General features: G+C 39.5%; 1 protein-coding gene and 1 long non-coding RNA gene across 2 annotated transcripts in view; one reads left to right on the top strand and one right to left on the bottom strand.

The window, feature by feature from the left end:
* Positions 1–574: 574 nt before the first annotated feature.
* The window catches only part of smc1b (structural maintenance of chromosomes 1B), a 22,301-nt gene continuing 8,987 nt past the window's right edge, over positions 575–13,888 (top strand). The window contains exons 1-22 of the mRNA XM_034879305.1: positions 575–725; positions 1,114–1,302; positions 1,788–1,900; positions 2,186–2,389; positions 3,462–3,700; positions 3,983–4,241; positions 5,136–5,276; positions 5,822–5,904; positions 6,093–6,300; positions 6,849–7,034; positions 7,189–7,380; positions 7,719–7,865; positions 8,140–8,277; positions 8,510–8,626; positions 8,976–9,082; positions 9,606–9,747; positions 9,932–10,077; positions 11,036–11,189; positions 11,467–11,565; positions 12,176–12,332; positions 12,520–12,674; positions 12,873–13,024. Coding sequence (XP_034735196.1) covers positions 617–725; positions 1,114–1,302; positions 1,788–1,900; positions 2,186–2,389; positions 3,462–3,700; positions 3,983–4,241; positions 5,136–5,276; positions 5,822–5,904; positions 6,093–6,300; positions 6,849–7,034; positions 7,189–7,380; positions 7,719–7,865; positions 8,140–8,277; positions 8,510–8,626; positions 8,976–9,082; positions 9,606–9,747; positions 9,932–10,077; positions 11,036–11,189; positions 11,467–11,565; positions 12,176–12,332; positions 12,520–12,674; positions 12,873–13,024 — 3,437 coding nt within the window. The 5' untranslated portion in view covers positions 575–616. The remainder of the gene's footprint in view (positions 726–1,113; positions 1,303–1,787; positions 1,901–2,185; positions 2,390–3,461; positions 3,701–3,982; positions 4,242–5,135; positions 5,277–5,821; positions 5,905–6,092; positions 6,301–6,848; positions 7,035–7,188; positions 7,381–7,718; positions 7,866–8,139; positions 8,278–8,509; positions 8,627–8,975; positions 9,083–9,605; positions 9,748–9,931; positions 10,078–11,035; positions 11,190–11,466; positions 11,566–12,175; positions 12,333–12,519; positions 12,675–12,872; positions 13,025–13,888) is intronic.
* The window catches only part of LOC117949238, a 19,791-nt gene continuing 18,940 nt past the window's right edge, over positions 13,038–13,888 (bottom strand). The window contains exon 4 of the long non-coding RNA XR_004657653.1: positions 13,038–13,048. This is a non-coding gene — a long non-coding RNA (uncharacterized LOC117949238). The remainder of the gene's footprint in view (positions 13,049–13,888) is intronic.

The following is a 13,888-nucleotide window of genomic DNA, read 5'->3' on the forward strand; positions in this document are numbered from 1 at the left end:
TTTTGTGTGTTTCCATCACTCCTTTCATCTTTTTGTGTCAAACTATGTGTGAAGGGATTTTTTACTTGAGACTTGGTGGTAAAAAACCTAACGCTTTTGTCCAAAGGGGCCACTGGAATCACTACAAACTGAAAGTTACATGTAGTCACTTTAAGTTCTTATTTTAAGAAAGTTTCTCATAGTTTGAGATACTAACTCCTTTTTGAGAAAGTTTATCAGTATTTTGAGAAACTAATTAATTATTTGAAAAGTCATTATTTTGAGGAATTTTGAAATTGCTTTTGAGATATTATTTTAAGAAGGTTTCTTATTATTTTGAGATATCCTACTATTTTTACAAAGATACTAACTTTCTCATTATTTTAAGATACAAATTCTTATTTTGAGATACTAACTCATAATGACTTATAATCTTTTTTTATCACAGTGGTGGAAATGGGCTTCCATACAAACTGCAGGAAGAAATGCAAAAGAATTCAAGGGAAATATGTTGTGTGCTTCTTAAGGGTGTAAAGCAAGTTGTGGTTCCCGCCTCTCACTACCCGACGGCTTTGAATAGGTAGCGATAACTCTGACAAATTAGCGGCTCAATTCACAGCAGCAAAGTGAGATTAAAATGGGCTACTTAAAACAAATAGATATTGAAAACTTCAAGTCATGGCGAGGGAAGAGAGTCATCGGTCCGTTCATGCGATTTAATTGTATTATTGGCACAAATGGCTCTGGTAAGTGAACTTTTTTCAGTCAATGCTAGCTAGCTCTACAGAGCTAAGGTTAGCTGCCAATGTTACTAGCTAGCTAGCTAGCTTTAGCATTTGAATTAATATCAATTAGCTAACTTCAACACTAGTTACGGTCAAAGTTTTACATAGCCCTCGTTTTATTTAGAAAATTATATATTTATTCATTCCTAAATATACCATCAGAGTTAATTAAAAACTAGGGCATCAATTTTTGTGTAAAAAATAACTATATTTTAGGGAATGTCAACATGATGCTTCTTAAATTGAACTGTAGCTGTAATTAAAGCTACAATAGTTAAATGTGAAATGCAACGAGTAAAATGTTTAGCTAGTTATTCAGAGAAATGCTCAAGATGTAAAATCACACCAGGCAAGTCCAATGTGATGGACGCCCTGAGCTTTGCAATGGGGGAGCGGGCTGCCTCTCTTCGGGTAAAGCACCTTAAGGACCTGATTCATGGAGCCCACATCGGGCGGCCGGTGCTCCATACCGCCCGCGTGGCGATGCGATACTGCGACGACGACGACCAGGAGACCGTCTTCTGTAGGAGCATCATAGGTACGTTAACTAATCTTAGTTTACTAGCCTCTACATGTTAATCAGGTTGTGTAGTTAAATGTTAAGGGAACCTTGGTGTTTTAAAACAGGACAATCTAAGGGAAATGGAAAATCAAGAAAAGTCTCCTATAAGTAACGCTTATATAGATGAACTAGTCATAATAACTGACCTAAATGACACAGGTGGTTGCTCCTCTCTGTAGTGGTCTGTTAGGTATTTTTAGGTTCATGAAGAGATGTTTGCAAGTCCCAGAGTCCTGGAAAGAATAAGAATATAAAAATGTTATTTAGGTTAAAGGGCTCCACATTTCATTAAAATTGTTTTATAAAAAAGTTTATGTTGTACTTGGCATTAAAATGATCTTAAAGAGGTGCAAAAGAAAGCATAGTCCCCCTAGTAGTATCAAGTTGAAACAAGTACAGTAACACATTCTCAGTGTTTTAAGATATCAGCTGGCATAACTGCCATTCATTGTATTTTTTAGGTGAATCCTCTGAGTTTTGCATCAATGGTGTACATGTCTCTTTTGCTAAATACATGGAGGAGCTGGAGAAGGTTGGCATTGTGACCAAAGCCCGAAACTGTCTGGTGTTCCAGGTAAACACTGTCATAAACATATAGATAGTGAGATCAGATGTGTCTATTTCTATTATACTCATGCATTTCTGCTGAGGGGGGGACTCAAGCTGAAAAAATTTAAAGTGCTGTGACTCAGTATGTAATACAAAAAAACACACCAGATATGGGCCCTGAAACATAAAATTTCATTGTAGAGCGTAAGCAAGATTCAAGACAGCATGACACAAATACAACATGGCAATATAATGGCTGGTAGTAGTAATGCCTTACTAACAATTTGTTATTCATTATGATCCTCACCAGGGCGCAGTGGAGTCCATAGCTCTGAAAGACCCAAAGGAGAGAACCAAGATGTTTGAGTGCATCAGTCAGTCAAAAGAGTATGCTGCAGAGTATGATCAGAAGAAGCAGGCCCTTCTCAAGGCCAAAGAGGACACACAGTTTCACTTCAACAAGAAGAAATCTGCTACTGTTGAGAGGAAACAAGTGTCCCAGGAAAAAATAGAGGTAAATTCACACAAAATTAGAAATGTGATCTTTCTGTACATCCAGCATCTGTGATTTGTTCTCTGTGGTCACACACACACACACACACACACACACACACAAGTAGCTGTATATCCTCCATAAAGTGGATGTGATTGTCAGATTATCAGTTTTGAAAGGCTACAAAAATTGCTGTAGCAGCCCCCCGTCCGAGGAGGTTGTTGGACCATCAAATAAGCATTTTGGTTGATGCATACTTAGTTTTTAACTGCTCTCAGATTGGATTTTGAGCTCAATGAGCCAAACCTCAATTTTCCTTTTTTTTTTCTTCCTACAGTGCTGCCTTCATTGTGATAAAATATTGGGGAAATTTAGACTGCACCCTAGGCATAGGTGTCCAAATTGTGATGCAATGTGACTGTAACGTAGAACATCATAATAGATGTTGTAATCCCCCTGTCGTGAATCTATGGCTGTATTTCTCAGGCTAGTATTGTAAAATACCACTATAATGGTCATAAGAAGTAAGTAATGCATATTTAACCCTTTATGAACCTTATGTTATGCAATAGATTAGCTAAGGCCACAACATCCTAGATTATCCAGTTTTGTAATACTCTGGAAATCCACCAGAATTTTTTTTGATACTTTTCTCCTTTGGTTTATTTTAATTTTCTTCCTCTAATGGGGTTTAATGCTGGCCTTCATTCTGGGGTGTGGCCCGTGCTGTCTCTGTCGGTAGGACTGGGCAATATATCAATATTCAGTAAATTGTTATTGCGAAATGAGAATAGATATCGTCTTAGATTTTGGATATCGTGATATGACATAAGTGTTGTCTTTTCCTGGTTTTACAGGCTGCATTGCAGTAAAGTGATGTCATTTTCAAAATTTTCCATGAATGTTCTTGCATGTCTTTTATTTGCTTTTCCACATTGCCTAGCGCTAATGTATGGTGCCCTAAATTACTGTGTGTGTGTGCTCACAGGAATTGACTGTCCAGCATTAACTGGACTGTAGTTAAAGTGCCTTAGTTTCTCTTCGGCTTTCCTGTGCATCGATTAACTGGTCCCACCACCTCCCACCTTTCCAGGCGCAGAAGTACCAGGCGCTGTTGGACGAACTTCACCAGAACCGCCTGCAGCTAAGCCTGGCTGAGCTCTGCCATAATGAGAAGGGCACCAACGCTATCAGCAATACCCTGAGGGAGAAACAGCAGGCTGCAGCTGCTAAGAACAATAAACTGGTGAATGCAGAGCAAACGGTCAAAACCTGCAAGAAAGAACATGGACGTTTCAGCAGAGAGCAGCAGCACATAGAGAAGGAGATCCGGTGTGTGAATATGTGTGTGTGTGTGTGTGTGTGTGTGGATTTGAAAATTATAACTGCTAAAAAAAAAAAGTATTAACCGGTATCAGAAAATACCAGAAGTATAGCTAACGGCTATATTTAATTGGTCCCTTATAACCTGTTTTGTTTCTCCATGTAGGGATATTTAAAAGGCAAGCCTCCCATCATAACATCTGTTTAGCTCTAATGGAAATGGCACATAATATAAATAAGTTGGCGGTTTGTGGCATTATCTAGGAATAACTTAGGTCTCCTCTCACTCAGTGCCCAGGAGCATATCCTGTCCCAGTGTCGATCCCAGTACATTAAAGCCAAGGTAAACACCTCCCATCACATGAAGAAGGCTGAGGAGGTTCGTGATGTCCTGAGAAAGAGTCAGAAGCTGATAGCTAGTAAAGAGCGGGAGCTAACAGAGGGGCGGCAGGAGATCTCTGAACTGGAGAGGACCTGGAAGAACTATGAGAAGCAGATACAGGAAAAGGGGGCCTCCCTGGGGAGAGATGTCGAGCTGGATAAGGATCAGGTGAGTGTGTGTCAAACAATGGCAACTCCTTTCCTGTTTAATCAAAATAGAAGTCAGTTAACATGATGTAAAATATTGCTGCTGGGAGGTTGGAGGCCAGGGTTATATTGTTTTTGTATTCTGCAGCACATATTCTAAACATACTAATGAACCCAGTGGACTGTATGTCAAGGTTTACAATATCTTACTCACATACACTGTCTACAATACATACAATTTACCAAACTAAACATTTTTGGCGGCTGTTTTTGTCTGTGTGACAGACACATAATGAAATACAGCATTCAACTCTGGCAGAAGTGCACTGATAGGTCACTTTTTTAGGCCACACATTAGTTCAGATTATTCAGTCCTCATATAGATTAGAGGTTTTCTTTAGTTTTTCTGATCCATGTAACTATATACTGTACTTAAATTAAATATAAACTTGAATTTCCACTTGATAGATCTAATTAAATCACACATGCTTATCTTGCAACTTAATATGTATTTACTAGGGCTGTAATGATATGCAATATGAAACCAAAATCAGGACACTCAGAGCCACAAACCTGCGTCGCGGAGTGAGAAGGCAGGTTATAGACGGGCATTAGCATTAACTACTTGTCAACCAGCACCTTTACAGTAGGCACCAAAGTTAATAAACCACTGAAACGATTTTGGAAACAATGCAAAAACTGTGATGAGAACCAAATCGTGGGCCTGGTGTATCGTTACAGCGCTAGTATTTACCAAAGCAAAAATTGTACTATATTTGTGGATTGCTCATGAATCAGACATTATAATTAATTGTTTATCCTGTATTTTAATAAGAAACTATTTTTTCCCAAGGGACAAAAAACCTGACATTGTCATACAGTACACCCTCAGCAAGTTTTTGCATTTCTGCCACAGTTAGGGCATTACAAAGAGCTGAAGGAGCTGGCCCGAAAGCAAGGGGCTGTCCTCAACCAGCAGGCGGAGAAACTGTATTGGCAGGTGAAAGCTGACTACGAGAAGATGGCTTTTGACCAGCGCTGTAAAAAGGAAGTGGAGGTACTGTTATTGGCACATTTGTGCTGCCACTACATATCTTTGAAGTTAATGTTTATGGATGAACGTTTGCTGAAAAACACATGTATCCAATATGTTTTGCACTGCTTAATCTGATAAATTATATCTTTAAACATGAAATAACAGAAAAACATTTGGCAACTATGTTGTGATATTTCGTTGATATGGCAACCTTGTTAGTAAGCAGTCTTGTTTTTACACAGCCGTTAAAGAGCAACATTATCAGTCATTTTGAGTTATATCTCTGTCCACCTGATGTATATGAGTCTAATATTCACTCTTTTAGCTATATTTTGGGCTACCAACTTCTGTGTGGCCCTTAAGCTGCTAAATGCTCCATTATATTTATCAGCTAGTCACTAACCTTTTATGTCTGCTGTTTGGTGCTGAGTTGGTAGTGTACAATGCTCTTTAAAGGCTTTTCACTAAAATCTGTTGCCTGCTGCGACAGTGAGAGTGAATTAAAATTAAAATGTAAAATTATAAGCACTTTAATTGTACCACTCTTGGAACATCATCTGTTGTAGGTTGCCATCAGGAACAACCAAACTCAGCTGGAAGATTTGACACACAGAGCAGAGAAGCTAGAGGAGTACACCACCTCCTGCAAGTATGTCATGTGCACACCTTACACAACATGTCTGTACATTAAAAAGCCTGTCTCTCCCTGGCAGTCAGGGAGGTGTTGAATACACTCCATGGTTATTTATCAGTCATATACTGATATAATTTAAAATCAGGATAGCAGCATCACAGAAGGAAACTGAGAATACTTTATAGAGGCAATGCATTTTTCAGGTTGTCCCTTGAAGAGTACCTTCAGCGAGAGCAAAACCTGAGTGCAGAGCTGCAGCGAGGCCGCCAGCGAAGTGAGGAAGTGAACCAGGAACTAGGCCAGGTGCTAGAGGAGCTGGGGAACGCCCGTCTGGACAGTCAGGAAAGCAGACGGCAGATGCAACGTAAAGAGCTGCTTGAGAGGCTCCGCAGACTTTACCCTGACACTGTGGTAAGATATAGAGTGGCGTAAGAGCAGGGGCCCAAAGGTAAAAAGTTGTTTTGCAATATCAGTGCAAAAGTGCAGAATTACATTGGTACTACTGAGAGCCAATGCATAAATAAATCGGTGCATAAACAGTGAACAAATACTTCTCTGTCCTCTCTGCATCTGAGAGTGGGGGCTCAGCTCCGACACACACACACGCTGAGCTGCCGTTTTGACGGAGCAAAAGTTACATTCCATCTGCAGTTTGTTTTTAGGAACACATTTGGGAGAGGAGACAGGCACCACAATTATGAGGTCTGAAAAGGTTCGTTATACATGAGAGAAGTCATTTGAGTTTGTGGCAGAACCTTTCACAGTGGTCATTTTTCATTTTTTGTTTTTCGATTCCATTAAAACAAATTTTCTAGTGATATTTCATCATTTAAGTTTTCTTTAAAATATTGTCAAAATCGCTTCTTGTCTCGTTCTTGTGAACCCAATCTTGTGTCACGTCTCGTGAGCTGAATGTCTCGTTATCCCTAATTCTGACCCATTTTTCTTTCCTGTCCCAGTTTGGCCGTCTTTCTGACTTGTGCAGCCCCATCCATAAAAAGTACCAGCTGGCTGTCATCAAGGTTTTTGGCCGCTACATGAATGCCATTGTAGTGGCCTCAGAGAAAGTGGCCCGTGACTGTATCAATTTCATCAAGCAAGAGCGAGCCGAACCTGAGACCTTCCTGCCCATTGACTACTTGGAAGTAAGTACTTTATTTGGATGGTTAAAAATGTTAAATAGTAAAGAAGACGAATTGTCAGTATATGTCAGTATGCTGAATTGTATTTTTTGCCAATCACAGTAGCACACACATGCATATGTAGTGTCAGTGATTACCATCATTACTATATGACCAGGCAAGTCCTCTGAATGAGCGACTGAGGGAGGTGCCCGGTGCCAAGATGGTGGTCGATGTTGTACAGTTTAACACTGCCTCAGGTGCCGGCCAGCTGAGGAAAGTGGTGCAGTTTGTCTGTGGCAATGCGTTGGTGTGTGAGACCATCAAAGAAGCAAGGAGTGTGGCCTTTGACAGACAGGAGCGCCATAAGGTAGGCCTTGCCCTCGGCCACAGACATGGGACTGAGGTTCAATTCAATTCAATAAGTACAACAATTACACATTGCATTTAGTTTGGTTCTGTCATACTGCTGCATTGCAGTTTCTTTTCATCTAATGCGGACCTTACACCAAACGATTCCACTGTTGCAGACTATTTTCCAATATGGGAATTAAATTATTAGAGTCTTGCTAGAGTTGGGGCTTGCGTCCGTTGTCTCAGTAGTTTGGTGTGAGGTGGTTACCACTGCCCACACTCTTAAACTTGCTTACTGACTGACATGTTCCCCTTTAATGCCAGCAGACATGCAATCATATGTGTTTTCTCTAGGCGGTATCTTTGGATGGGACACTATTTTCAAAGTCAGGGATAGTCTCTGGAGGCTCCAGTTACCTTCGGACCAAAGCCCGTTGCTGGGATGAGAAGGACATGTTGCAGCTAAAGGAACGCAAGGACCAGCTGACAGCAGAGATCCGCGTGAGTCAACACAAAAAATCTTTCAGATAATGTTAACTTCAGAGCCTTTACCAAGCCAAGTCTTGACCAGAGTTTTTGAAGTTATTTTCCTCCCTGTCTACACATGATTTAAAAAAGCTGCAATTGTTTTGTTGTTTGTGCTTTTGCCATAAATTATGTCCTGTCATACACATACTGTTTATTAATTGCTGAATATTTTGTCAAGAACGAGACAGACAAATTGGCTGAAACTTATATTTATTAGTGCATAATTAACTTTTTTTTCATGTGACAGGATTTGATGAAGCTGAGGCGGAGGGACTCAGACCTGAAACAGATCATTGCTGAGGCTCAGGGTCTTCAAACCCGCCTCAAATACTCCAAAACTGACCTGGAAAACCTTCGGAAGAAAGCCATCCCTAAATACCAAGCAGTAGGGCCACAGAAAGTCTTTGTTTTGACTTTGTCAGATTTAATATCATAATATAAGTTGTGTTCTTTGACATGGCTTTATAGTATGTGTACATATAAATCAGAGCCCCTGGTGAATTACTTTCACTTGAAATCCCAAAGCATAATAGATTTACAAGGATATAGGATTCAGGAAGCAGAGACAAAGTATAACAGCACTTACTCTGTCTTGTCATCTCCTGATTTTTTTTCAGGATATTTGTCGTATGGAGAGTGAATTTGCAAACTTGGACTCTCAGATCCAGATGCAGCAGCAGAGTGTAGAGGCAAAGGATGCAGAGATGAGGAAAATCAGAGACCAGATCAACCAGGTAACGCTGTCTGAGTCTTCAACTTACTGTGTGCCATTTTTTATACCATATAGTGGCGATTTTTTTTTTTTTTTAATCAGAACCACTGGCCAAATTTAAAGTCCTAAATAAAGTATTTCACCCAAAACAATTAAAGCTATCAGCTCAATGTCGATATTGTCTCATGTACTATTTTGTCATCCTTTAATTATACTATGTTGGTTTAGTTAGTACACACAACAGCTATTGAATGGCTGTCGGTCCTGGTAGAGGAACACCTCTGCTGTTCCTGCGGTTTCTTCTGTTTTCCCTGTTAAAGTGTTTTTTGCAATCGACTTGGCTAAACAGTGAATATGCTCGGTGTATTCAGATGGAGGACTTGGTGTTTTCTGACTTCTGTGCTGAGATTGGTGTGGACAACATCAGAGAGTACGAGCAGGAGCACCTAAAACAGCAGACAGAGCTTGACAAGAAGCGGTACGGCAACCACACAGTAGTATCTTCAGCAACAAATGTGTTAAACTTAACCAGCTAAAACGGTGCGGATACATTAAATGAGAGGAATGTGCTGTGTGGACATACTGTATTTATGACTTTAGATCAAGAAAAACACAAGAAATACTTTTGAATTGGCTTTTTTTGATACAATGACAATTTTACTCTATTGACCAACTGATCTGAGACCCACTTTTTATGTTATAAATTCCTTGTAAGTTTATTGTTTTCTATTTAAAGGATCTTTTAAATTATTAAGTTGAGTTTTTGTTAATGTAATTCAATTATACCTTTAGCTATGATAATATAATGTAATTTAAATAAACATGATTTTTTTTTTGCTTGTTTAGCAAATTGGCAAACCTTTATGTAACTGTAGGTTCTGAATAAATTTGTGTCATGTTAATTACATGACTTGTGTTGGTAGTAAAATGATGGTATCTGTTTGTAAAACGTGTAAAAAGTGTTTTACAACATGAACATCTTAATTTGTCTCTCCTTTTAGGCTGGAGTTTGAGACTCAGTGCACTCGGTTAAATGCACAGCTGGAGTACAAACAAGACCAATTGGCGCAGCAGAAAAAGAAGCTCCACAAAATGGAGGAAATCATTGACAAGGAGGACAGAGCCATAGCTGAACAGAGGAAGGTAGTCATCCCAGGCATTCATTCTGTGTTATCGTCAAACTGCCTCCTGTAATAAGGGTAAAAGATGTCCAGAATGACAGGTTTAGTTACTAACGAACATGGCAAAAAATATTTACCCATTTAATCCTGGAAAGTTGATTTCCCCCAAATAAGATTTGACATTCTTTTTTGGCCTGACGTTTTAGGATGAGGAGAAGATGCTGGTGGCAGTGGAAGAGGGCCAAAGCAAGCTGCTGGAGCTAAAGAACCAGATGCTGTCCAAGAAGAGCCAGGTGGCTGCTGCCAAAGCAGAGCTGGACAAGAAAACCCAGAGCCTCCAAGAGATCAGCAGGTAACGCTACCACCAATACCGTAGACATTGTTGCTGTGCTATGATTACTGCCACCACTGCTGCTACCACATTGGTCCGAATATAAAACATATCCCACACTCCTGTCAGTTTCTTGGAAGCAGCCACTTTGAGGACCATGGTAAGATTGCTGTTTGCATTTTTAGACAGTGTAACATTTCCATGACAACACCTTGTTTTACTTCCGGCTTCCAGGCTTTTCGTAGCTGTAGATGGATCTATCTATATATGAATGTGGGTAACGTTATAAGTGATATTGAGATGCTTGCTAGTTATATTTCTAATGATGAATTGACAAAAACAAGTTTTCTTTCCCTGAGCCACAGCTTTGTTCTAATGCCACTGAGCTCCGTCTAAAACTCTGCTCTTAAAAACTCTTAAAATAAAATGGATTATGGATAATTTTATTTCTATAGTTTATAGCTGACTTCTCTATTGGCTGTTAAAACAGGGGCCGTCCCTTACGTTCTGCGATAGCAGAACGTCTACACCCCGATTATAAGACAACCCCACTTTTTCAGATTTGTCTCTAGGAAAAATAAAAATCTTATATTCGGACTAATACGGTACTTGCTGCTCCTGCCAATGCTTCAGCTGCTGTTGTAAAAGAGGGTTTGCTAGAAAAGGTGTCTATTTACTTATTAATTATTAATAAACGTGTAAAAGATATAAACTGGGATGCAAATTTAAACAATAGGTTAACCTAACTATAACTGAAACTGTAGACTTGCATCTGCAATGTGAATCATTTCTAGTTTTTTTTTCTGGTATAGTGGTGTTTTTGTATGGTAGATATTTTTTTCTGGCATTTCATGAACTGTTTTTATGCTTGTTCATTTTTTTTTTTTAAATGACTAGATTTCTTATGACCAAAATGATGAAATCCTATAAGAAGAAAACATTTTGGATGAGTATTCTTTCCCTTCTCTCTTTGTCTCAGAGAACTGGTGAAGCTTCAGCGGGAGGTTATGTCTGCAGAGACAGCCTTGGAGCAAAAACGCTTAGCCAGACACAACTTACTGTTGGCCTGCAAGATCCAGGGTCTGCCCATCACTCTGCTGTCAGGGAGCCTCGATGAAATCAGTGAGGTGCAGGTAAGACAGAGAGAATTGACCATTCTTTTTTTCTTCAAAATTAGTTTTTCAATTCCAGAGCGGCACTTTTTATTTTGGAAAAGTAATGGCTATCAAATTGAGCTCAAATGGTCATATTTTGAAAAAAGGGAGAATGTAAGAAAATGAGCTGTAGAAACCCTTACATTCGAGACTGAGAAACCCAACTGAGAATAAACTAAACGCGAGTCATGAAAGTCATGAAACTAGTTGAAGCACTTGTGATGTCAGTCTTACCTGATCATTCTCTTCTGTGCAGCTGGACACAGAATCTGAAAGTACTTCAGCCACCACGAGCATCTATGAGAGAGAGGCACAACTAGTCATCGACTACTCTGGCCTTGACGCAGAACTCAGAGTGAGACAGCAAGCCTTATCACAGCTTCTTTTTTTTATTTAATTTTTAGTTGCTGTTATCCTTTTTATTTACATTTTTTATTTGTCATATTTATTTATAGTTTTTATTTGTCTTCTCTCTTTTATGTTTAGCATCTGTTGTCTTCATGTTTTTATTTTACCAATTTTTTGTCTTGCTTTTGTTTGGCCCTACTGTTGCTTTTGCTTTGCTTTGTCTGTCAAAACACTTTGTAAACCCTGTTCTTAAAGTTATAATATTATAAAGTTATTATTATTATTATTATGCTGAGAGGAGGCCTCTGGGAAAGCCCAGGACTAGGTAGAGAGATTATATCTCTACACTGGCCTTGGAACAGCTTGGGATCCCCAAGTCACAGCTGGTAAGTGTGGCTTGGAAAAGAGACATTTTGGGGTCCCCTGCTGAAGCTGCTGAAGCTGCTGCCCCTGCGACCCAACCCGGATAAGCTGATGAAGATGGCTGGATAGATATTATTGTTATTATTATTAATGTTGTCATTGTTCAAATTTTTTCTTAGCGCTTTTCTGTTTATTCATATGATCAGAAATGTTTCACAAGCCTTCCAACATGCATTGAGTTTGTGCGTGTACAGAATCTGCAGGCAGACGAGGAGGTGAAGGCCTACATTGAACGGCTGAAGGAGTCTGTGTCGTCCATTGAGGGAGTGCTGTCTCGCACCACTACCCCCAACCTGAAAGCTTTGGAAAAAATAAGGGAGGTGAAGGAGAGGTTACAGGGAGTAACAGATGGTATCTATGATGTTATTAATTTCAAAATAATTATTTGCTTAAAATATACTGTAATCTGCAACAACAAAAATGTTTTACTAATCAAGACAACACAGTTTATATTTTTGACATCCTATTAACAATATATACTGAGTTGTAACATGATCATAAAGTCTCTGAACGGCTTTGTTTTCTGTCCCTCACTCAGCATTTGAAGCAAGCACCAGAGCAGCAAGAAAATGCAGTCAGAAGTTTGAGCAAGTCAAAGCCCGTCGCTTACAACTCTTCAACCAGTGCTTTGAACATGTGTCCGTCGTAATCGATCAGATCTATAAAAGAATATGCAGGAACAGCAGCGCCCAGGTGAAGCAACAAAACCTTAACCACAGAAACACACCCTCAAGTTTCTGTTTTGACTGTGTTTATCTGTATTGTATTTACTTAATGTCAGCTAATTCTAAACGGTGTAAACTGTACATTAGTCTGGTTTGCACTGGGCCTTGCAGAAGGTGTTACAAACAACATGTTTTAAATGACAAGATCCTGCTTTATGTGCTCCAGGCCATTCTGAGTGCAGATAACCCTGACGAGCCGTACCTTGGTGGCATAAACTACAACTGCGTGGCACCGGGGAAACGCTTCATGTCCATGGACAATCTGTCTGGTGGAGAAAAGGCCATCGCTGCCCTCGCCCTGTTGTTTGCCATACACAGGTAACACCGGACTCACAATCAAACCTGAAACAGACCTTTAGCTTATATTCCAGTACATTACATCATAAAAGGGGAAATAGGGAATTTGTGTTTAGTGTATAGCAGAGATAAATAACTCAAGATACAAAAAATTGCACACAAAAAGGACCAGGTAACAAGACTAAATGTTAATAATAAGTATTTAATAACCGGTTGACATACAACCATCGTATTTCCCAAAATCTTTGTTTGCTTGATAATAATTTAGCTGGATAGCTGGATAATTATCCCCCACAGCTATGCAAATAACAAATAAAAAGGGAATTACCACAGGTAGGGCTGCACGATTATGGCCAAAAAGATAATCACGATTATTTTGATCAAACTTTTATCGCGATTATTCTCACGATTATTTGTTAATTTTAACCAAAACAAATTTTATTGTCGCATAATCTATTTATAAGATGCGAGAGAGAGTGTGATGGACACTACTCACAGAGAGACGGCTGACTCATTTTGAACGGGTCCAGCACGGGTCGAATGGCGAATACACATCGTGTGTATGAAACGTCTGTATTGTCACTGCGCTGCATTTGTATGAACTAAGATATTCTGACCATGTGTCACATCTCTGTCCCAGGTCCAAGTCCAGCAGCTCCGTCTCACACGCTGTTACTCTAACAACTGAAGTTAGTTGCATTCAATAACTTCTTCTGTGTTCTTCACCGTGGCGGCCGCGATAGCATAGTTACCCGGGGAAACACTGGTATAAATACAGGTCTGCCCCTCATACTTAACAATAGACAGCTGGGTCATTCTTAGCAAATGGTGCCATTTGAGGGTGGTAACCTTGCCTAAAAAAATACAATATTTCCATTGATTTTA

This window comes from Etheostoma cragini, chromosome 8 (genome assembly GCF_013103735.1).
Source record: "Etheostoma cragini isolate CJK2018 chromosome 8, CSU_Ecrag_1.0, whole genome shotgun sequence".
In the NCBI taxonomy this organism is placed as follows: domain Eukaryota; kingdom Metazoa; phylum Chordata; class Actinopteri; order Perciformes; family Percidae; genus Etheostoma; species Etheostoma cragini.